The following is a 25,614-nucleotide window of genomic DNA, read 5'->3' as shown; positions in this document are numbered from 1 at the left end:
TCTGCGAGAATTTTTGAAAAACTTAGTTCATTAAAAACTCCAGGTCTCTAATTTCGGAGGCAATAGGGGGCTTTTGTCCTACAGCTTGGTGATATTTCTTAGCTATAAACAGCTATAGCTGTGCCCAATGGGCATTAATGTAGGGATTGTTTTGTTTCTGGTTTAATAAAATTCTCTCATTTGTCTTTCTACTCTTTCTTTGTTAGCTCTTCATCAATTTGAATAAAGCAAATGCAAAACAAGAGGGAAGTAAGTATTTGAATTACTACTTAGTGATCTTTTGTTGTAACTGATTACTGAGAAGTGTGTGCAAAGGCAAAATTCATCTGTCGTTCTAACTTAGTTAAATATTGTATTTTTAATCTCAAGTTCTGAATACTGTTTTTGGATTTTGTAGTTAATGAGCTTTCTCAGTAACACGGTTTAGTACTTATGTAGGAATTGGGAGATTGGACATAAGCTAGACTGTCTGTGCCAATTTAAGTTCATTGTGTGAGTGGGTTAGATGGGTTAATTTGTGAGTTTATCACATTTTCTTTGTCCGGATTGTATACACACATATGTTTGAATGCATAAGTATGACTCTAAAAGAAATTGGAGCTGAAAATAAAGATTGGCTTAAAAAGTACTGAATGCATGTATTTAAACTGCAAACTATGTAATGTGGAAGTAGAAGAGAGAGCTTTCTTTAAATAATATTAGCTTTCTTCAGTTAGCAAAGTAAATAAGTGAAAATAACTATCCTTTTTGCATTATCAGAGTATTTATGCTTTCGTTTAATTATTATTGTTGGATAAAGCTGTGTTCTGGTATTTATTAATAAAAGTTTTTCCCCAGATTTTCATTATAGTAGTGCAAGACCAGGTTACCAGAAGCAAGAAGGCCAGATGTTTGCAGGAAGGGCTGCATTGCAATATAAGCTTTTAAATGAAGTTTTTATGTGAACAAAACATATAAGATAGAAACAACAAAGTAATGCTGGATCTCAGCTGTTCTGTTAATGCAGCTGCTTCTATGTAGTCAGATCCAGAACTGCTGTGAAATGATATACATGTGTCTTGTATCTTTAGAGTGGGAATTCCTTCGGCTTTGGATAGGCCTCTGTAAAAAATGTGCTGTTGATTATGTTTTTTTATCCTAAGTGCTTCCTTGTCCCATTTGGTTAACTCACTCAGATGTTGTCAGTGTTGCAGTAACTATTGTTAAGTTCCATCTTTTTGCATGTGCCAACAGATGTACCTAATTAGAGATCTGTTTTTTTAAAGGCTGCTACTTTGTATAGATTCAGTGTAGCCACCACCACCAGGACATGCTTTTACTTGGGCCAGCTGGGAATGTGAGAGAAAAAGGGGTATTAACAGAGTATTTCTCTAGAAAAAGGAGTGAGGTAGTTCTGTTTGAGAATATTTACAGTTTTGCCTGAGAAGTACTACTCATTAAGTTCTGTCTTATTTTTCAGCGAAAGACTTATTTATAATGGCATTTTAAAACTTTTCAAACTCTTTTTCTTTTAGGCGCGCAGTTGGATAAGATAGGGTTCACAGTAATCAAAAAGTGCATCAGCGCTGTTGAAACACGAGGTAATGATAAACCCAACCAAATGTTTTTGTTCAGGGAAGTAGTGGAACAGTTGGTCTGCTTTTAGACTGTGTGATATAGTTTCCTTGCAAGTTTCTGTGAAGGACTACATGGGAGAGATCACAGTGACTAGTGCAGGAACTCTCTTCTGTGCTGTTCTAGCCTTTTAAGTATGATTCTCCTTCAATAAATGGGTTTTCAAGAAGTGATCCAAATGGATACTATCAGTAACATTCTAATAACAATACTGGTGTACAACTAAGAAAATACCCTAAATCTTGAAGGGAATTCATGTACCTTTCTTTTCTTGGTTACTGGAATAGACAAATTAATTTAAGTATTCTGCTTGTTGACTTTGAATTAAAGCTTATCTATTTGAACACTGAAGAAAGAAGGATAAAAGCTAAGGAGACAAGTGAAGAACAAAAGTATTAAAGTACTTTTCCTGGAGTTAGAATCTTACACCAGAGGCAAGGATGCTGTTAGGCTTACTGTTACGTGCACTTCAAAATTGGAGACAAAGAAAATAGATCTATGTGCAGACAGAAGTATTGTACTGTGGAGAATATTTAAGGAAAAGGAAGTCAGTATTCAATAAGTATTTCAGTTCCCAGGGTTCCAAGAATGGATTTGGGTGAACTACTGCTATCTTGCAAGGATTCAGCAGTCCGTGCGTCTTTGCTTGAATGAAGCTGATTCATCCATAGAATTTCAAGGACTATCAAAGATTTTCAGTTTATAGATTCTAAACGTAACATCAACTACATTTAAAAGCAAACAAACAAAACAAAGCTCAGCAAACAAAATATTGACTTCATATGCAGATTGCTCTGAAAGTAATGCCTCCTGTTTATTTCCATGGAAAGTACGACAAATGCAAGAACACAATAATACTAGTTGATAGAGCAAATTCTCAGATACGAAACAGTATTTCTCAGCATAGTCAGCAAAAGTAGTTAAGCATTTTTGCCGTTGATTAACAGGAGCTTGCATGCCATGCTTGTAAAAATCTGCCCTAGTGGAGGCGAGCCACTGTCTCTGTTGCCACTGCTAAACTGCACTACAAACTACCTCACTGTGCACACATCCGCTCTTTGTTCCCCATGAATATTCAGTAAGTGTCAACGAATGTCAGTGGTGCCATTTCTTTTCTCATAGAGGAATTCATTTCCACACCTTAGTTTCATACCCCCTTCCCTGTTAGACTGCCCTACTGCTGCCATCTGCTGCACAGCAGCAAAATGTAACAATATTGGTGGGACAGTTCAACCTCTATTGCCATGCCACCAGCATCTGCCTCCGATGTTGTGGGCCAACAAAATAAAATAGGAGGTATTACTTTCAGAGCAGCCCTTGAGACCAAATGAAGCAAGCTCAGAGGATCAGTTTATGGTTTCTTCAGGACCTTTTCTGGATATTTGCTGAGCTAAACACAAAGAAGGTCAGGAAAACACTGTCGTTTACCTCCAAAGAGTTCAACTGAACAGTGGTAAAGAAAGACTGTCTTTCAGATCTGCAGATTTTGTACTCTGTTTGTTTTAAAAACAATTTTTACTTGACTATGTTACTTTAATGATAGCACATCAAAGGCAAGTTATGTTCGACAGAAGAAATCAGGACAGATGCCTTTTCAGAGATTGTACTTGTGTGCCATGTTTTTATCTCTTTTAATCAGAATGGGTGTGAGGTTGGTGTGGGTGGAAAGAGAGGACAGTCTAGTGTGGGAGGAAACTGAGAATAGTCTTGTCATGTCATCGCAGAAAGTCTGGTATTCAGAGAAAGAAGAGCATAACAGCGATATTGAACATAAACTTGTCAATGGCTGGTTAATTTTTTTCAGTTACATTCACTTTTATAAAGCCAAGAACAAAATGATTGCCTTTGAATGAAGAGAAAAATCAAAGATAGTGTCTTGATTAAAATATGTATTTGCTTTTGACTGAGAGTTTTTTGCTTCGCTGGGTAATAACACTGGCTGTGCCTTACCTAATAGAAGGTGCTGAGCTATCAAGGCAGTGTTACGCTGAGCTTGTCTGTCACATACAGAGCACAGTTCTGGATGGATGTGAATGCATGTTTTGAGTCTGATGTTGGGATTCTGTTTTGATTATTCCATTTTGTGTGTAATTCTGAAGTTAGAATAATCGAACAGCAGTAAAATTTTAGAGAAGCACAGAAAAGCTATTTGTTCCAGTATTAAAGACTGCACCATATTTTTGTGCACAAGTAGTTGGTTGTGCATTTTGTGAGCATATGCTAAGTAAGTGTGAGAGTAGTACCTTTTGCCTCGATTTTAACCCTACAGGAGCTGCCAATCTGAACAGTGGAGACAGATGGCAGCATTGAGCTATCTTTGTTTTCTCTTCATGAGAAAGAAAGAAGATGGTCAGGAGGAAGTAGAAAGCCTTTTGCAAGTAAACAGAGAAATCTGATAATACCTGAAGTTGAGAGTATCACTTGTATGACTGTTTCTGCACTGCGGAATCTGATAATAAACAGTTAAATTTGCACCTCTGTTAACAGCCTGTGTCAGGCACAAGTGACATGGGCAGCCATCCAGTAAACATGCCTGCAGACATATTCTCCTTAGAATAGTGAAAATACTTTTTTACTTAAAATATCTTAATTTTCTAAGCGTGTTTCACGAATCATGCACCTAAACTGAATTCTGGTAACAGAGAGCCAAACATGTTTATATTGTGTAAATATGAAGAAAAGTGTACTGCAGGGCTTTACTGATCAGAACTGCTAATAGTGACAAGTTGAGCCAGTGGACAGAGCATCAGCATTTTAATCAGTGGTAAGCTGTTCCTTGAAATGAGTCACCTTGTCAATTGCGTTCTGTAAATGCCAAGCATTATCAATCTTTGGCATGCTGAATATCTAAAATGTACAGATAAAATTGGAAATAGTACTGTTTCAATAGTACTTTTTTTGTTAGTATTTTAAATAAAACATCGTTTAATGGTACGTTTAAAGATATCATTTAAGACTATGTTGAAATATTAATTTATCTTTGCACTTCTTGATGTCAGTTAGCAATTAGCTGTGCTTCTTCAGGTTGATGAACTTGAAACTGATCAGTTACCTGATAATGATTACCACAGATTCATGCTTATTGCTGGAGGATTGTCTACGTTTCAATCTGCCGTAATTTCAGAGACTTATGCATATCATGTCTGTTTTAGTATTGAACAGTAGTTTCTGTGGTTTGATCTTAACTATTTTAAGCCAATCAATGTATGTTGTGGATGTTTGTGGTCAACAGAGTTTGGTTCTTTTAATGTTAGTAACACAGGAAATGATGAAACAGCTTCTGAATTAAGTTACAGCAGAGGTGTATTTGACTAAGACAGTATCTCCAGCTTTTTAATTTCTTGCATATGATGCAGAAGGTCTGTTTCGAGGAAAGTAACGGTGGGCATCATTAATAAAAGTGTGATGCATTTTTTTCAAAGAATTAAAAGGCTTACTGTTACTTTTTTACCAGAACTTTCCTGGAAATACTTGCTGTTCTCAGAACGGATACTACTGCATCCTTGTTCAAAATGGACCAGTCTGTGTTCATTTTCCCTTTGTGTTGGCAGCGTGCTAGACTTGTATAGGATCCCATCACATAGTTATTCTGGAGATCGAAGGAAAACTTACTTGTCTGAATAGATAACTTAATATTCTGAGAAGAGTAGTATATGGCCACCACTATTTTTTGTGGTTCTTTCTTTGTACACAGTTAAACAATGAGCATACTCTAGAGCTATAGTTTTGATGACCAAAGATGAAATGCTGAAGATCTGACTCACTTGGTTAATTTGAACCAGCTCTGAGATCTAGCCAAAGGTTCAGCATTATTACAACAGTGCTGGCATCCTGGAGAAATTAAAAGGCTGATTTGCCCAGGTGGAACAACTGTGAGAAGTAGCAGCTACTGTCATAGCACATCAGGTAACCTCTGTCATCTGGGACAGAGATTTGTGCAGTGCTGAACGTGAGGAGCCCATCAAGATCTCAGAGATGTGACATGGTTTGGGAAGATGAAGGATGTGTGAGGAAGAGGAGCGAGAGGGAGAAGAGAGAAAAAAACATATCAAGACTAGGCAGGAGAAGGACACATTTCTTGACACCATAATTTTGCTTTGTATTATGGTTGTGTCTGATAATAGCTTATTAAAGAACTAGTGATTTTTTACTTCATCTAATACTTATTCAGGAAGAAATTTTTTCCTCAAATGTCTGGATTTAATTTTCCTTGTCTAGGTTGAAGAAGTTTGATGTTTCAAGTGGGAATTCTCTGCAAGCCTTCCTCTGTTGAAATATATTTTGAATAAGAATGGCGTGTAAACTGTTATTTGAAAAGATTTCCTTGCAGTATAAGTACAGGGATTTTGTGTCATTTCTACTCTTCTAGGCCAATCTGAATGAAGAAGTACAGTATGGTGGTAATTGTAGATTGCTGCTTGTTATGTGGCCTCATAAACATCTTGTCAGCTTCAGAACGTTATGTTTTACCTTCCAATATACAAGTTCTGAAAATACGCAACAGATATAAAGATGTGGTATTGTGCCATTTTTGTTCTCTTACTCTTCTAATCCTCTTGTATGTCTTCAATTTATATTTGATTTTTTATTTCCCTGGGATAAAACCAAGCATGATGAAAAAAAGGAAAAATAGATGAAGATATATGATAGAGAAGGGAATGTATTTGATAGGAAAGAAAGAAATGAAAGGGAGGTGATCCATTGTTTACATAGAATGATGGCAAAGGACTGAAAACATAGTACTGCTTATGGCTATTGTATTCATCCCTAACAAAACCAGAGGTACTCATCTCAGTAACCTGAGGTGGTGCTTCTGAACTTGACTCTATCTTAACCCCAGGGGATTGGAATGAGATCTCAAATCTTAAATCAAAAGCTTTTACAAACTTGAAAAGCCTTGGTTTTGGGGACTGGTAATAGCCAGTCTATAATAGCCTCAAGTCTATTTTATCCCAACTCTTTGTCATGCAGGTGTTTCAGGAAAAGAGCAAAATGATCCTTATTAAATAAAACCTAATTTATCATTTGATGGGCTAGTTCTTGCTTTATTAGAATGCGGACATTGATGCATCCAAAGTACCATTTATAAATCTGAGAACAACCATTGATTTTTCAAGGAAAGATTAGCTCTTGTTTGCTGCTATTCCTAGTATAGGAAGTAGAATCTTTTCAAAGAAACTCTGCGAGTGCACCTCAAAAACACAGAAGAGTGAAAGGATTCTTGCAGGGCTTAACTTATAAAGTTATTCTCACAACTGCATGAATAGTGTTTAGTCTTTCATACTTATTAGTGTTTGTTGCCTGGGGAGAAAAAGAAATGCTAGATTTGACTGTTATCGCTATTTAATCTGCTGGTTTTTTTTTTTTTTTTTTTTTTTTTCTTTTCTCTCTTTTTACATAATAGGTATAAATGACCAAGGATTGTACAGAGTTGTGGGGGTGAGTTCAAAGGTCCAGAGACTTCTCAGTCTGTTGATGGGTATGCCTCTACTTTATGATTTTTTTTCATATTTTATTTCATGTTTGTTTTACTGTGTTTAAAATTGAAAGCATCTTCCTGTAACTGTTCTTTACATGGGCCATCTCTAGTTTGCTTTACTCCATGAAAATCATCCTTATAGCACTGTAAGGTCACCCCTGGTTGAGTGCAGAGTGCAAGATCAGTTGGTAGGCATGCACTAAGAGAACTACTAAGGAATATGTAGGACAAATCACGGGCTTTTTGCAAGTCAGGATGCACTTCTTTACTGTGCAGGTGACTGAGCATTGGCACAGGTTTCCCAGAGAATGTGGAGACTCTTCCTTGGAGATCTTCAGGAGCTACCTGGATACGGCCCTGAGCAGCCTGCTCTAGGTGCCCCTGATGGTGCAGGGCTTGCAGTAAATTATTTCAGAAGGTCCTTTCCAATCCCATCATTCTATGACTCTGTAAAACCCATTTAACCCTGCCTGAGTTTAATGGCTTCATCAGATAACTCAAAATACCAAGTTCAAGAATATTTGAAGCTTATTACTTCCTTGTTTGTTGTTTTCAACCCTCTCCCTTGTCTAAGATGTGCAGATGGTTGCTCATGTGTGCCTTTAGTTGATCATTGCGCAAAATAAAGCGCTTAGGTTAAGCCTGCTGATGAGAAGCTATTTGGTTGAAGAGCAGGAATATAGTATACATATTAATAATAATTATATCTGTGCCAAGATGGAAGGCAGATGGAGAAAGGATTTGCTTTAAAAAAGTTTAGTAGTGTAACTCTTACTTGTGGCTAACGTCTGTATAATCAATGAATATCAAGATGCTATAATTAAAAAATAAAAAAGAGAACTTGGCAAAGCAGATTATAACAACAAAAAGAAAATAGATAGAATGCTTACCTGTATCCTGGGCTCATTGCAAAACTCCAGAGGAGGGAACTCCAGAAGAGACTCTTCCTTATTGGTAGCCAGCTCTTAAATGGGTCTAGGAGAGGTGCAGCCAGGCTCCACCCCTTCCAACAGCACAGGTGAATTGCCTTCACCTGTGCTCCTGTGGCTGACTCAGTGCTCGCCTCAGGTGATCAATCAGAGGTTCAGGCTGTGATTCAGCAGTTCCCATACAACATCTTAGACTGTATTATATCTACTTGCTGTGGTTAGCTTTTAATGTTTTTGATTCATAAAGTTATTCTCAAAACTTTTTTCCTTCTGGAAATTTTGATGCATCGTTAGTCCCAGTGACTGCAGTTCTTTCGCTACTCTGCTGTCCCTAAGGGGGGAAAGAAATAGTGTTGGCATCTGCATGAAATCCCTCATCTGCCTGGTATCTCTCACCAGAGTAGTAGCCATGACTGCAAGATGTGCAGTGTTTCCCAATTTCTTGTCCTGAGCACTGACAGTACATGCAGTTAGACAAGACTACTGGGATTAGTTCATTTTTATAGAGCTTCCAAACCTGTCACTTGACAGCAAAGGTCTGATTCTCAGGAATTCATTGGTATGCAAAGAAGCTTGTTTGCAGTTTGCACCAGGCTCTTCTCCAGAACCATGCATGCTCCATCTGTGCTGATAACACAGTGTTCTTTGGCACTGCAAACTGGAGGAAGCCAGAAAGTGAATTCATTTCATTACCCCAGACATTATGTGAATGACAAAGCGCTTTTATATTGTATGCTGCTGTCAGTTCAGTGCCACCTGTAAGACTTTCTCTTTTCCTTTTTTTTTTCCCCTCAAACAGGCTGTCTCTTCAGAAATGATAAGACATCAGGCTTGAGGGCCTGTATATTATATCAATCTGTCATAATGACCTTGCTAAATATTAATTTTTCGTATCTTACTTTAATCAATATTAACAGCACCCAAAAGTTCTTCATTTGTGCACACAAACCTGCCCAAATCTTTACAGTATTCAGCATAACATTGTTTTACAAAAAATACAAACTGATTAGTAATAATGACTGATATATAGCAGATTCTCACGGTTGTTTATCTGTGTTCGAGTTAAGCTCAATAAACAGTAACCATTTTTGTCCGTTGACCGTAGGAAAAAAGACTAGCTGTCATTCAAAGAGTATCAATAAGATGCTTTTAATATCATGACATGTTTTTCATTTTTGCACTTACTGGCTCTCTTTGGGCGTGCAGGTCTGGCAGACAATTTTTCCTCTCTGCCATTAGTTGCATCCAAATTAAATAGACTTAGGTTGCCAGTGGTTCAGTAGCAGCTGGAAGGGTTTAGTGGGGATTCCAGCATCTGTTTTTAGTTATTTTTTAAATTAGAAACATTTTTTTCTCATTCCCAAGTTTGCTATAGTTATTTGAAGTGGGAAGAATACAGCGGTATCAAGACAAGACAAAATACTGAACAGAAAAAAAGTTAGGGTGCAAGCAGGTGCTCTTTTTCTGATGATTTGTTGAAAGCAATCCTATCTGTGCTCTTTATCTGACTGTCCTCACGGAAGAATAAAGAGGGTTTCTTTTTGATATACAGTACTACAGAGAATTTAAAATGAGTGATTAATCTTTAATCCTTTGTCTCCGGGTATACTCTTAGACACCCTTTTATATGAAAGCTCTGTTCAGAATCATAAAAGCCTCATATTAACTTTTTGTATTTTAAAATATTTGATAATATTTCAAAGTATTTTAAGATACCTGTCAGTGACCATGAGTTTCACAGTCTGAAAGGCCTGAAGTGCTAAAAAGTCTTCCTAGTGGTAACCAAGGGCATTAATAGCATGTAGGTTCTGTCTCTTTCTCTATTTTCTATATAATTTGGTAAAGTACACTGAAATTCAAGTGAGTACAAAGTCAACCAGTATGTTTAGAGGTCTGCTCTTCTAGTTCTGTGAATGCACAGATTTTCATTTTCAGTGTGTAATTTAGTGCAACAATGTCCTGTGTAAAATGAGGCTCAATGAGGTTCAGCAATTAAAAATACAATTCTGCTTTAAAACAAACAAAAAAAAACCCAAAAAACCAAACCAAACAAACAACAAAAAGCATCCACAAAGACTTGATTTTGCAGTTAACTTAGTCTTTGAGGTTGCATGTAAACAGCATTGTGCTGTGTTATTCTATAAAGGCTGCTCTAAAAGTAGTGCCTCCTATTTCATTATGTTGACTCACGACATCAGAGGCAGATGTTGGTGATACAGAAGTAGAGGCTGAACCTTCCTGCCAATATTCTGTAGCATTTTGTTGCTGTGTGATAGAGGGGCAGACAGGCAGGCTGACAAAATGATGTCTGACATGGAAGTGTGTGTGAAGCTGTCTTAGTTTCAGCTGGGGTGGGATTGATTTTAGTGTGTCACTGAATTCCCCCATGAAGAAAAAATGGCACCCACTCACCTTCATCAACAACTATGGAAAGTTTATGGAGACTGAACAGTAGATGTGAGCGCAGTGACACAGTGGGTAGTGTATTTCAGCAGTGATGACAGTGGCATGAAAGACAAGCCATGTTCTGGATGGCCATGCACAGCTGTCACACTGAAATGAAGAGCATCTCAATCAGTTCTGACTGCTACATCACAATGCTGACTAAGCTGGAGGTTTAAACTTCTACACCCTGTAGCAATTTGAAGACTGTGGAGCACATTGCCAATCTTGGCTGGAACTGTCCTACCACGTACAGTGTATAGTCCAGATTTGGCATCTTCTGTCTTCCATGCTGAGGAAAGGTGGATTGCATGGGCAAAAATTTCCTAGCAATGCTACCATCATAGCAGCTGTGAAACAGTGGGTCACCTGCGCTGGTGAAGATTTTTATAAGCACAACATTCTGAGTTTTGTTTATTGCTGGTGAAAATGCTTAGCTAACGGTGGTTACTATGTTGAAAATCAGTGCTTTGTACTGGAGAATTTGCTCAATTAGTGCTGTTGTGCTCTTTGTCTCTGTTACGGTTTCCATGGAAACAAACAGCAGGCACTACTTTCAGAGCAACATGCATTTTTTGCCATAATAATCTTGTGTAAATTTGAATCACTAAGACATTTGATAAATAAAGCACTCAGTACATTTCCAGGGAAAAGATACTTTCATCTGGTGCCTTCTTGGAAACAGGGATACAGAGTTACTACAAAGTTACAGAACCATTGAGAAGCTCTGTTTTTGAAAAGCACTGGGCACAAATCCTGTTTCACCTATGATCTATGTAATGGATCTGATGGTTAATTTCACACAAAATGTCTACATGTGTTTTGTACAGACTGCTAAGGTAGATTGGTTTTCATACAGACCCTTGCTCACAGTGAGGTGACTAAGAATTTGAAATTTCTATTGATAAGTTCAGTTTTGATTTCTGATACTGCCTTGTGTGGAAAATGCTGGACATTGCACTTTGTGGAAGAAAACCTTACAGTTCCTCTGCTCTTTCAAAACAATTACACCGAATTCCTTATTATTTTGTATACAGTATGCATATATACCTACAGTGGGCATACCGCAAACAAAGGTAGAGAGTCTACGTCTAACCTTAGTTTAGTGAACTATCGTTATGAACTCAAGCTCCCTTACTCTCGGGAAGACGTGCATGAAATTTAGAGTTGGTCTGTCAAAATCAGTTCCATAAATATACTCACTTGTATTTATAGGTGTACAGTTCCCTTTAATTGCACAGTGGCTGCTATGCAAACAAATAGCAGGGAAAACAATAGAATAAGTTTTGAAATCTTGGTTGAAGTTCCAGATTGTACAGTAGTCTTGGATGTTTAGGGGGTAAACAGAACAGAAGCAGTCGGATTATATATTGTACATATATGGGGTAGTGGGTAGGGAGCTTTGTAGGGTTTGTAGAGTGTGTAGTCAAACTAAAAGTATCAAAAGAAAGTCTTTAATGAGTTTTGATCAGTTTCTGCAGTGAAACTAAGGTTTGTTTGGAGTTGGTAGCATAGCCAAATTAGATTTTATTGCCCAGGAGATAATGAAGTACTTCAGCAATACCTTATATTTTTTTAGTATGTTTGTTTTGGAAGTGAAGCACTTGAGGTGGGTTTTTTTCTTTTTTTTCCCATCCTCAGTATCATCATCGCCAAGTTTTATGTAATTGAAAATTTCCTTTGACTGGAAAGGAGAGCTGATGATTATGAAACAGTTATTCAAAAACACTGGATAGGATATTACATAGTGGTTTATTAATAAAATCACTGTAGATTTTTCTAGTTTCTGATGTTATGGCAGTTTTTATTTAAGGAGTTTGGTAGAAAGATTTTCTTCTCCAAAAATAGAATTAGAAATCAGGAGAAGCTAGCATGTGAAAAAGAAAAAATAACTGTTTTCCTAAGACAGTTGTGAGGATTTTGAGTGGTGGCTAGTAGACTAGTGACAGTATTGGTTGGAAGTGTAGTCTGATTTGTATTTTATATGGGATTTAAATAATTGATATAATGGGGGAGAATATTCAGTTACAGAAATAATTGGTTGGCACAGCTTTCAGAACGGAATTATTTAGTCCAGTAAAAGGACTACCCCTTTAATCAAGACTCCTAATGTGATTTTTTTTTTTAAATGTGTCTGCCATTTGCCTGGCAAGCCAAGTAACTAATGAATTCTGAGTTGTATGAAACACATAATCTATGTCATTCGCTCTTGCTGTAGCTTACTGTAACAACTGACAGGAACATGTAATAATAAAAATGCTTGAGGACTTGAAATTACAAAACGTATTGGGCTAATTTGGCTACATACCTGAGGTCTTGACTGTCAAATAACTATTATTTCCTGTTTTGAGACTTACAGTTTTTTTTTGTTTGTTTAAAATGGCAAAACATTGCAAAAAAACATAACAATGCCTCAAAAAATCTTCAGCTGATCGATTCCAGTTCTGGACTTCCCAGCAAAAAGCAGACAAGGGAGAGGCCACTTGAGAGCTGCAAAGATGTTAGGGGCCCAGAGCATCTGCTGTATGAGGAAAAAGCTGAGAGAACTGGGAATGTTGACTCAAGAGAAGACTGGAAGGAGATTATATCAATTTTAATAAATGTCTAAAGGGTGGGAAGGAAGAGAATGGGGCCAGGCTCTTTTCAGTGGTGATCAGCAGCAGAGCAATGAACAGTGGGCACAAACTGGAGCAAAGGAAGTTGCATACAAACATGAGGAAAAACTTCACTGTGCAGTTTACAGAGCACTGGAATAGACTGCCCAGACAGGTTCCTGGAGTTTCCTTCTCTGGAGATGTTCAAAACCCACAGGGAAGCTTCCCTATGTAACCTGCTCTAGAGAACCTGCTTTAGTAGGGGGGTTGTGATAGATAACCTCCAGAGGTCCTTTCCAACCCCTCAGTTTCTGTGATTATTCAGACATATGTCAGTTCAGTTTGATCAGTCTTGTTATGAGACTCTACCAACTAGACTTATAAAAAACAGGAGAAATGGACAAATTGACATTTGTTAGAACTGTTCAAGTTAAGGCAATGTTCAAGCCATCTTGTAGAGGAAACTTGCTCCCTTTTTATTTTGGAATATCTCTTAGAGATTTTCATGCAGTAAAGATCATCATATTGCAGTTGGTTGGCTATTCTCATCATCAGTTCAAAATAACTGTTTCTAATGCTTTACGTATTTTTGCTTCTAAAGAATTCTCAATCTATTTGTCTTTTATATAATGAGAAGATAAATTGTAGTTTATCTTTTTGTAAACTTCTTATGTACATCTTTCTGTTTTGGTAAATGTGTGAAAATTGCAATTGCTATATAGATCTCTCCACGTGAAAGGGATTTTTAATCCTTCATTAAATAACAAAGCAGCAGTAAAGTGCTTTTTAAAACAGAACACATAAATAAAATTCGTAAGGAAGTTTGGACATTGTCATGTTGTATTAATTATAGCAAAAAAAGTACTTGAGCAAATATACAAGTTTAAAATGTTCCTTTAGAACATTTTGTTCTTTTAGAACATATTGATTTAGCATCAGTTTTTTCACATCTTTCTTCAATCTCTGAATATTTTCTAGATGCAAAAACCTGCAATGAAGTTGACCTGGAAAACTCTGTAGACTGGGAAGTGAAGACAATTACTAGTGCTATGAAGCAATATCTGCGGTGAGCCTCTCTTCTTTGCTTTTTTTCATACCATCAGTATTTTATTTCAATTCTCATATGCTGTGTGTTAAGAAAAGCAAGTAACGTAGCATATGTTCTTTTTTCTTTAATGAACAGAGGTGCATTTTCTGCAAATGCCATGTTTGCTGCTTGTTTTGGGGCAAACAGAATAATTAGCAAAACTAATATTTATGTTAACGGGAAATGTTATGTTAGATGGAACTTCAGTGGTGGTTCAGAGATCTGAATTGTTAGTAAACTTGCTGAAAACTGAGGTTATTGCAAGTATTTTCTGCCTTTTTGCATTTGAATGTAATAGAATTAAAAAGGGGAAGGGTTAAGAAATTTTGAGTATTTCTCTTTTTTTTTTTTCCTCAACCTTGCTCCTGTATTCTAGATGAAATGTTAACAATATTCTAAGTATTAAAAGTAAGAATTTTAGTTGTTCTCTGCTCAAATGGCTTGGCTGATTCTTGATCAAGAAATTTTACTAAACTGCCCAAGAGCTTTATTGTATTTTTTCCTAAGTGTCAAAAATGTAGTATTTTTAGTTTTTTGGTTTTAATACCAAAACCACTATCAAAGAACGCTGAAGAAATATTTTGAAGATTAAGGCTTTTGGAAATGTAAAAAAGAATCAGGAAAAAGCGTGCATTTGATGAAGTGTTTTCTGCCTACAGTATTTCCTGCTGGAGTGTTTATTCCAATATTTCATAAGCATCATTGAAGTTAACTCAAGGAATCAAGGTTTTAACTCTCATGTTTGAACTTTGAATTGCATTATTCAATACATTTTAAATTGATGACTAAAGTTTTCAAATTCAGTTTTTCCATTTGCAAAAGCTTTAGTGTTATTTGCTGCTGGTCAGCAAACTTAACTGTTTTAATTCACTTATAACAAAGCACTGACTTGTGATTCTTTGTATTTTAAAAATCCTAACTAAAATTGAATCAGAATCACAAGGTTGGAAAGGACCTACAAGGTCATCTAGTCCAAAGATTCCACCACCATTACTACCACAAGCTACTAAACCATGTCTGGCAGCTCCTCATCCAGGCACCTCTTGAACACTGCCAGGGATGGCATCTTCACCATATTACATATGTAACTCAGTGAAATGGTCTCAATATTGTACTTTGGAGGTGTGCTTACAATAGATGGGAGGCTTCACTTCAGCTCGTGAAATATGAGTGCAAATATTTAGTCTTAAGTTCTTCATCCCTTCCTGATTTTTGTGTTTTCTGTGTGTACTAGGAATTGAAAACATGAGCCACCATAACAATGTCTCTTCCGGTGCAATGACTATACTACTGAAAATTTCAAAATATTTCCTGCTTAGAATTAATACAGGTAGAATGGAATGTAAATACATCTTTTATGCTACCCTTGTTTTACAGAAGCCTTCCAGAGCCACTGATGACGTATGAGCTGCATGGAGAATTCATCATTCCTGCCAGTAAGTATTAACAGTAGTTCAAATAGAAATCTTTTCTTATAGTACTGTTGTAGACTTCGGAGCATGTGCAAAATCTATTTCTGAAAAAAATTCTTCAACCTAGTAAAAATAGAGGAATAAGAAATAAAAGAATTTTTAACAAAAACTTTAATGTGTTCAGATCTACTGTGCGTCACATATGATATATGTAGTAACAAACATTTGTGACAGATGTAACATAGTTTTTCACTTTTAAATAAAAGTTTTTTCAGTCATGCATTAAAATTATTCTAATTACCTTAATTACATAGTGATGAACATCTACTTGGACTGGGATATTTTTTTCCTTCCATTTTATGATGCTTAGTTAAAGAAAGGACACTAGCTGAGGCTTATTTAAATCTTCAATGCACGGCTGCCTGACCCTTGCTTTTAGTGCCTTGTTAGGTCTGTATCCAGGCTGCCTTGAATGTTCCTCATCTATTAGTGAAAGAAAGGAATGAACAGGACAGATCACACTATTAGCAGTTCAAACACAGTCTTGGAAAAGACAGAACTGCTCTTGTAGTTCATCTGTGTGATATCTAATATACATGGACTTTTTTGGAAGAGGACTGACAGAAACAGTGTAAGAAATTTTTGGCAAAGTATCAAACATATCTAGATGATTTTTTTTCCAGCCCATAGCACTTCTGGCAAACCATAAAAAGCAAAATTAAAATAAACTTTGAGACAATTGTTTTTATCTTCCTCGGTTTGCTTTAATGACTTTTAAAGACTGCAGAATGTGTTTGTTTGTAGTCCTTAATTCATAATAAGAATTAGCCCATGCAATTAATTGCCAAAACACATCTCAGAAGCCAGTGCTTAAACAAAACTCAAGATTGTATTACCTAAATGGCAAGTCTGCCAGTAGGATTAGAAAGGATTAAGTAAGTAATTTCTTGATCTATGAAGTTTTGCCAGCAGTTTCTCACTGTATTTCCCCTTCTCTATTTTGTAGTCACCTTCATTGAAGAAATCATACAAAGTAACATGTTCTCAACAGTATTATGTTCTTAAATACTAAAGTTTTCTTCAGAGGCTGAGTACAGGTAGTGGGGACGTAAATCTAATCAACATTGCAGATCTGTGTTAAAGTGCAGTTAAAAATAGGTATTCAGTGTTGTTTCCTATGTTGGCTATAAAAAAAACAACAAAGAATCCACAGGAACAGAAAGGAATATCCTTTTCTCTGAAACTATTTTATATATATAGTTATATATATATATAAATATAATAATATATTAATATTATATTATTAATATAGTATTAGTATTTATAGTATTATATTATTAGTATAGTAATATAGTATAATATTATTAATATAGTATTATATATATATTTTAAAAGAAGCCAAAATAAAAAGGTTCTTTCAGTTTTCCTTTCTTTATTATGCATCACGATATACTGTAATTATATAAGATTTGACTGAATCTTGTGATTAAGTTGCATTGCTATCCCTTAATTAAGGCTTGCATTTCCATATGTATAGAAAGCATTACTGTTTTAAAGAAGGCTTAAGTTTTTATGGCTGTCTAAACTTTGATTAGCTGACCAAGAACTAAACATTTTGTGTTTTGGTAACCTTTTATCTGGAAATGTACACAGGAATGTTCACTGCAAAAGAATAGAAAAGCATCCTTAAAATGCATAGCAGCGCACAAAGAATAATGGCAAAAGATCTTCAGCAATATGCACTGAAGAAATACATTGGCTATTTTATATATGTAACACACTTAGCAAATAGCACTGCCTTAGATTAAAATGGGACCTGATGAGCAATCAAAACTCCTTGCCTTCTCAATAGGAGCTAAATTTTTCTGTTTATACACCTTTTGCTAAGTATATTGTACGCAATAGAAATACTTACATCCTTCTCACAAGCCACTCTTTAGGCATAATTTTCTGATTTAATACGACCTTGTTGAATGGATATATGGTCTGTTTCCTCTTATTATAAGCTCTTACTTTCACCTGTGTACTAGTGGAAACCCATAGAAGCAAAAGTCACTTAATTATACAGAACAAGAAAATAAAAGGCCAGCAAAATAGTACCAATGAAATTGAATGCTTGTGACGAGGGCAATCAGTTAGTAATGCCAAAACGTTAAGCGGAATATGTAAGTTGAAGCTAAGTGAGTTCAGTATATTTCCATGCAGGAGTGGAAGTAGCTTTGTTTTTCTGTTTGTTTTTGTGTTTGTTTTGAGCTGTTTATTTGTTTCTATGCCCTGTAGAAAGTGGGAGTCCTGAATCTCGAGTTAATGCTGTTCACTTCTTGGTCCATAAACTCCCAGAAAAGAACAAAGAGATGCTGGACATCTTGGTGAAACATTTAGCTAAGTAAGTGTTATGACCTCCTTCCCGCCTTGGCAGAACCCTTGTCCTTATCTTTCTTTAACTGCACGGAGCCTAGTTAGTGCAGCTGGAGCTGAAGCCCATCTCAGTGCTGTCGTACACAATACTGAGAACCAAACGTGCAAAAGCAGACAAGACGTTTGACTCATACTGTGTATATTTTGGAGGGTAAGGCAGAAATCTAATCCATTAATGAAGCCATGTAAGTATTTACTTTAGCAGTCCCGCCAGCAGTTGAGGGTTTGATTGAAGTGAGAAGGCGAACATTATACTTTCTCTTTGCAAATTCTGGCAAAGTGAATAGTGGAGATCTGTTAGCAAATTTAAGTTGGTTTCACACTTGCCCTGGTCCAAGGCTAAGAGTATTTTATATAGTTAGGTTCAGAAAGAGGCTGCTTTTGTTTTTAAATTGCCAGTAGAAGAACGGCTTTTCTGTTTTCCAGTATTCAGTATGACTTTATTTGAAGAAATTTTGCAGAAAACAAACTACTAAAAAAAAAAAAAAAAAAACGGATTAAGGAAACGTAATGTTTTCATTTGTAAAGTAGACTGCATTTTCTAACAGTAATGGAAATTTATCATAATCTATTTCCTGTTTTTTCCTCCAATTCTTTTCTGAAAGTGTTTCAAAGCACGCCAAGAGGAATCTAATGACTGTAGCAAATCTGGGGGTGGTGTTTGGACCAACCTTAATGAGGCCTCAAGAAGAAACCGTAGCAGCTATCATGGACCTGAAGTTTCAGAATATTGTTGTTGAGATCCTTATAGAAAACCATGAGAAGGTAAGTTTCGATATACCTCCGTATTTCTAGACAGAGTTTCAAATGATCTGTTTGGCTTAATGTTTAGCACAGAGTTAAAAATCAATGTTGCAAATGAACTCTGAAGAATATCCCCTGGATACTGTAAGCTTTTGGCAATTTACACTCAATAAGTGTATAAATATCCTGTTTCATAGGTGAAATGACTTTTCTGAAAGCTTATTTTCTGACAGGAGCTGTGCTTCTGCATGTGTATAATGCAAATAGATTTTCATTACCATATTTGTGTATGTTTTTTTTGTGAGCAGAAGTGATAAAAGACTGGAAAAGAAGAAAATGAGCTGAGGCTCATCTTTTAGCTCTTATTTCAAGTACTTAGACTAAGGTTTCACCGAATTAATTGTTCTGTGTCTTAATTTCTCCCAGTGTTCACACAGTAAAAGACGACTTCACTGTACTGAGAGTTTTGGGGGTAAAAAGCATTATGAGGGAGCCAGATATTAAAAGTTCTTTTGTTTTCAGCTGAATATGTGTTACTTTAAGTCTTTGTGTTTGAGGTAATACTGAACATAGGAATTGTTGCTGCTGTGGTAGCTGCCAGTTACTTAGATGACTCATCTATACAAGATATGGCCTAGAATATTCGTATGCAATCTCAGCCCTGGAATTTACAGTAAATAAATACATCTTTTACTAGTCCCTCCTTGTTTGGGTGATCCTTCAGGAGTCCTTCCGTGACTTAACTGATTTCTCCAACTGGGTGTTTAAGACTTGAGATCCTCTGAGCTAGCAAAATATGCAGTATTTCCTTCATTCTTATTGGAAAGAAAAAAAAAAAAAAAATAAAGCGCTATGGAAAAATTCTATCACCTTCTATTCTTTCTGTCTTAAGCACTCTGAGCAGTGAAATCATTATTTGTTTTAAAGGTTAGCAGTGTTGAAGTTGGCTGTCTAAGTCAAGTCTTATCTGCCATAAGTTTTTCTTACAATACAGTTGTGCTGCCTCTCTTCATGGTACAGGCTTGGCAAAACTTATTTTGGCATAGCTTTATCTACATGGTGCGTTTTGTTGGCTTATTTGACTTAGGATATGATGCTGCCCACGCATACACCTTGAGCAGATACACTTCTTTTCTATTGGGAAGTGATTCAGCAGCAGATGTGGCTTAAGTCCTAAGAGAGAAACATCCAAAAAGACGTAAACCCTTTTTAACCTTATAAATGAAGCTAAGTAAGCTCATGATTTTGTAGTTACTGCAGAGACTACACAAATCAAGAAAAAATGAAGAGAGAGAAAGTACATCAAAATTGTTTTAATGGCATATAGAAACTGGTTTAGTTCTGTCTTTTAAAAACACTAGATCACCACAGATCAGCACCAGCTTATTAGTACGCCTACCCAGTCACATGCCTTTCAGAAACAGAGATGAATTTCTGTATAATGAATAAATGTAAAGACATTATAATTACAAAATAAACAAGAGAGTTTGGCAAAGCAGATTATAACAACAAAAAGAGAATAAATAGAAAGCTTACCTGCACCCCAGGCTTAACACAAAACTCCCAAAGAGGGATCTCTAGAAGAGATCCTTCTGCATTCTGTAGCCAGCTCTTAAATGGCTCTAGGAGAGGTGCAGCCAGGCTCCACCCCTTCCAACAGCACAGGTGAATTGCCTTCAGCTGTGCTCCCATGGCTGACTCAGTGCTCGCCTCAGGTGATCAATCAGAGGTTCAGGCCGTGATTCAGCGGTTCCCATACAATTTCACATTTGAAGCATTAGTTGTGCTGGCATTTCTGGCTCTTCTGAAAATGTGGAGAAGCAAAGAACTGAAAATACATCAAAATGATACTGTATCATTTTCCATAACTCATTGTCTTGGTGTCTTCTTTAGAACTGGAAGGCTATAACTTTTTGAGAATGTTTCTGTTCACCATTATTTCTAACAGCGAACTTGCCATCAGTGGTCTACCTGCAGCAACTTCTCTCCCACACTAGATCTGCTTCCATAAGGGAAGGAGGCCTATGTGACCTCTGTGTATTTATACTTTAGGTATTTATATTTTATTGCAAAGGCAGGAGTGTTATATTTTAGAACCTAATGAGAAATGCAGTGGAAAAGTAATCTTAATCCAGCTCCCCTGCAATGAACGGGGATGCCTACAGCTACAACAGGTTGTTCAGAACCCCATCCAGCCCCTGAACTTGACAGCCTCCACCTATGAGGTATCCTCCATATCTCTGCACAACCTGCTCCAGTATCCCACCACCCTCAGTGTAAATTCTTCTTATATCCAATCTAAATCTCCCCTCTTTTAGTTTGAAACCGTTTCTCCTTGTCCTATCACAAAAGTCTATCTGCTTCTTTCTTATAACCCCTGTTAGATAGTGAAAGGCCGCTCCCAGAAACTTCTCTACACTGAATAGCCCCAACTCTCTCAGCTTGTCCTCATAGGACCGGTGTTCCATCCCTTGGATCATTTTTGTGGCTCTCCTCTGGATGCACTCCAACAGATCCATGTCTCTACTGTGCCAAGGATTCTCCTGTACTGAGGACTGTATCATATGTATGCAGTATTCCATCCAGGAGAAGTCTTGCCAGTGTAGAACAGAGGGCAGGATCACCTCCTACCACATGCTGACCATTCTTCTTTTGATGCAGTCTAAGATTTGGTTGTCTTTCGGGGTTGTGAGGGCATTTCTAGGAGCATCTACTAATATAAGCCAAGTCTAGAACTATAGAAATGTGATGGAGTCAAGATGGAGGCACACTGACAGAAACTTAAAGCAACACCTCAAGCTTCATGTCTGTATAATATATATCTCAGGCAAACTGCAGACAGCATCTCTTTTCCCATGTAGCAAATGAAATGGTTAAAAAAATTCCAAAATGTAGAAGCAAAAGCCATTGTTATTTACCATATAAAAGAGTAATTTGGTATGCCAAGTGATAAAAATGGTTGTGATTTCTCAAACATTTAGTCAGCTCATTTGGTCTTGCTCTGTGTACGGCTTTACTGAAGGAACTCTACAATTCTTTTCTGGTAGGAGACATGATTGTGCTATTGGCTTTGAAACCCTGTGCAGTCATTGCACTGTCGTCACTCTTTGAATCCTAATCAGAGAATTTCAATGCAGTTTATATATGGGAACCTGGATATGGAGATTCGCTCTGAGATAAGAATATCTTGCTTAGTGCATAAGCTGTTTTTAGTGGTTGTTTTTTTTTAAAAAAAAATTTATTTTTTAGCTCTTTTCCTGCTACTTAGAAACCAACAAATGCAATTTTCACTTTGTTTGAAGTCTGCATACATACATCCAAACCTTGCCTATGAGCCAATTATGGTAGATTGAGGACAGGATGTTTTGCAAAGTCAAAGAGTGCTGAGATTTGAATACTGGACACTAGGTTGTACAGCAGATGTATCACTTGAGGGGCACTAGAATTGCACAGTTATTAAGACTACAAGGAAAACAGAATAGCATTATGGAAATAATTGTTTAGCTTTTGTTCTTGTCAGCTGTGGATAAATCTCTTCTTGGCAGAGTATTTCTCAGTCTCCAGGCAGAAGATGAGCTTCAGAAAGACATTTCTACTGCGAAGGAAAAAGCAAAATATAATTCCAAGCTGAAATTTTATCCAGGATGCTCAGAATCACTAGTTGTGGAAAAGAGGCTGGTACCGAAGGCAGTAAGACTTACAAATTGTCTTGCTTGCATCTGCCATATAGCTCTAGGGGGAGGTCTGCCAGATATGCCAGACCAAATAGAAAGTTGTTCGGCTTTGATATTGAATGGACTGTTGTTTTGCTTGGAATTGAGATGTTTTTTGCTGACTGGCCGTACACACTCTTAATTGCCTTTGCTTTGCAGGTACTTAATGGCAGTGTAATTTCATATTTGGCTGTCGTGTCCTCTTCTCCTTAGCCGTATTTGTCTGGCCTTTTTTTGATGTCTGTGACCCATGTCCTTTCCTTAGCTAAAAAAGCATCAAGAAATTCATGTTTGTGTCTCATCATCATGGTCATTTTACTTTGAAGCTAAACTTTCCCTTGATTTTCACTTTCTGAGTTAATGAACTCAGGCTTACTGCAGCTGTGTTTGTACAGTGCCTGGAACAATCCTTGCTTGGTCTTTAGGTAATCCTGCAATGAATCGTGATAGGCAATTTGAACCGAAACATTTTTTGCTTGCTTTTTCTCTCTTCTCCTAAATTAATTTCATGGGTATGAATTAGTTTTTCTCGCCAACGGTTTCACAGACTGGAAATCTTGGTTTTCTCAGGTCTTGCAGTTTTGCTTTCTGACTTGCACTGAGGAAGAATAGCAGTACGCTTCACAATTGCCTGAATAGCATGCATGTGTTCTTGCTGTTCATTGTAATATTTTGGGATCTCATTGGAATGAATGTCAGTTAGTATTCAGAGGAGTTATTTGCCATTGAGAAATGCCTCAGTGGTAATATGAGCCATTTTGGTTTCTCAGTTCCCTGAATATTATTTAAAAAAACAGAAAAAGGCTAAGAAATGAAAGAAGATGAGGGAGGAGGATGGAATAAAAAATCTCAGTGGGACTGGAATATGTAAACTGGTGTATGGGGGAGGAAAGAATAGTGAATACAAATACCAGGATTGAAAAAACAGGAAGAAGATGAAAATTACAGGGGAAGTAAATTAGAAAAAAGAAAAGAGGTGAGCTTGACATAAGTCTGTTAAGTGAGATTGGAAAACCTGTCTTCTGAAAGGGAATAGGCGCAGCAAATCATAACGTTTTTTTTTTGTTGGTTTCTTTTCTTTTTTTTTTTTTTTAATTCTAGCAACATAAAAGTAAGATAGCTGAAAGATGTTAGTTTTGAAAAACTCTATACTTCCAGCACAAATATTGTTTACTGTATTCATCTCCATAGAAATGGCAGAAGTTTTACATACATTGGACAAAATATGTCTTTATTACAGTGTTGTGTTTTGCTTAAGTTTAAGTAAGCCCATTTATAATTTTCTTTTTAAACTAAATGGAAGAAATGCTACTGAGCTCTTAAGCCAACATCAACTTCATTCAGTAATATTTGGAAAATTCTTAAAACACAGTACATAATACTTTCAGTGTTCATCAGGTGGAAGAAATAAAAGCAAGTGAAGTCAGATGTTCATCTGAGAGCAGGAAGCAGCACTGAAGTGTGTCCGTGTGTCTCCGCAGTGCAACCTTTGCATGTTTAAAGTGGTTCTGTTACAGGTAAATGTTTAAGAGCTTTCAGGCATAATGTGAGATTAAATAAATGCTTTTTAATAGGAGCAAAGACCAGAAAAAAACTTAACAGTATAGAGAAGATATAAATCCTTGTAGTGGCAACAGGTTAATTATCTGACAAATAATGACGGTTGTGTAGTACGGTTGGAACCGTGTCATTTCCAGATAGCTTGACATTTCAATGACATTGTAGTAGAGTGTCAAATGCAAGTTTTTATTGTTGATGTGTAATCATTAGTATTATTGTGTACAAAATTTGGAGAAAACTATATTTCACCAGAAATATTTATTTGCATTTGTAGGTATTTATTATAAAGAAAGAAGAGATCATGTTTGTGTTTGGCTGTGGTTATTGCTTTTGCTAACTCTTAACTTAGGTTTATAAGTGCCACATTTAACTTCTCAAGATATCTGATGCTCTTTGCAAAGGCAAATATTTGCAAATATTCACATTCTACGTTATTTTTCATTTAGTAACTATGTAAGCGTATGTCATATTTTAGAAAGCTAGATCAGTGGATTGAGTATTAATCTTTTCCTTTAAAGGCTTTTGTTTGTTTGCTTATTTGCTTGTTGTTGTTCTTTCTGGTATTTCCTGTAGCTAAATAAGATATACACAAAGCTAGTGTGTGTAGCTGTAATAGACAAGGATAACCTTATTTAAAATACTCTCCTTGATGTAAGTAACAGTAGGTGAGTATAGAAGAGAAGGTGCATATGCTGTTTCTGCCATTGCAATGGACAAATGAGTAGCTGTATCAAGCTTGGAGTATTGTTAACTCTGTCATTTCCTTCAGACCTTCAATGAATAAAATAATGGCAGTGAATGGGCTGCTATCAGGAGCATCCTTCTCATGAATTGTTAAAAGGTGGAGAGATGTGATACAGTGGATGCTGCAGTTGTATCAGTAACACTACTTTTAGAAAGGCTGAGTCAACAAATTCATAATTTACAAGCGACCAAAGGACACATGTTTCTAACCTTGGTATGTTTCTTTTCTTTCATCCTTTCACATCTGTCCTCCAGACTGCAATGTCATGTTTTGTAGGCTATATTTAGTTTCTTCACTAACAGTCCAACTTGAACTACAGGGTTCAAAACAGTCAGGCCGAATGAGTGGCTGTTGGAATCTACATGTCTATACATCTGATCTACCCAAAACTTCCATCAGTTCTTCTGTCACTCAAATAGTTTGCAATTTGTCTGGAGCACTAGATCCTATCAGATCCTAGATCCTATCTGCAGACAGCAGATACTCCAGTTTTAGTACAAGGTTGAGACTCATGGTGCCCACGGATAAGTGTTTCATCTGGTTATAGGTAACCGAGCTGCTATACAGATTGTCTCAGCAAATGATATCTTTGCAGTGAAGGAAAAGTTTCTTCTTGTTGTTTGTTTTGGAGCTTAGTGGGCTGTCTCTTTTCTCCCAACCAAGGATGTTTCCTGTTTTTTACTTTTTGATATTTACTCCTGTTCTTTTCAAGCTGCATACTCTGTTGCACTGTAACTGGAGTGCACTAGGAAACTTCAGGAGCATTAATTGACGCTTTCTGGGAAGTGGCCCTCTAGATGTTTAACTTCAGGCATCTCTCAACTCTTGATCTGAGTTTATTTTTTTTCCAAATACGATGACAGTGAATACTATATAA

The 25,614-nt window shown here is 36.6% G+C and overlaps 1 protein-coding gene across 4 annotated transcripts in view; it reads left to right on the top strand.

Moving 5' to 3' along the window:
- Positions 1-25,614, top strand: part of ARHGAP10 (Rho GTPase activating protein 10) — a 133,500-nt gene that overhangs the window by 65,092 nt on the left and 42,794 nt on the right. For 3 of the 4 annotated variants that reach the window (XM_042828348.1, XM_042828347.1, XM_042828350.1), the window contains 7 exons: positions 207-249; positions 1,515-1,580; positions 7,019-7,093; positions 14,037-14,124; positions 15,523-15,581; positions 17,838-17,943; positions 18,581-18,740. In XM_042828348.1, the coding sequence (XP_042684282.1) occupies positions 207-249; positions 1,515-1,580; positions 7,019-7,093; positions 14,037-14,124; positions 15,523-15,581; positions 17,838-17,943; positions 18,581-18,740 (597 nt within the window). The remainder of the gene's footprint in view (positions 1-206; positions 250-1,514; positions 1,581-7,018; positions 7,094-14,036; positions 14,125-15,522; positions 15,582-17,837; positions 17,944-18,580; positions 18,741-25,614) is intronic. The other variant, XM_042828349.1, reaches the window with a different exon arrangement.

The sequence above is a fragment of the Centrocercus urophasianus genome, unplaced genomic scaffold (assembly GCF_019232065.1).
Source record: "Centrocercus urophasianus isolate 14NV4802_14NV808 unplaced genomic scaffold, USGS_Curo_1.0 seq_3, whole genome shotgun sequence".
NCBI lineage: Eukaryota > Metazoa > Chordata > Aves > Galliformes > Phasianidae > Centrocercus > Centrocercus urophasianus.
The sequence above is the reverse complement of the archived record's forward strand: the minus strand, read 5'-3'. Positions and strand labels throughout refer to the sequence as shown.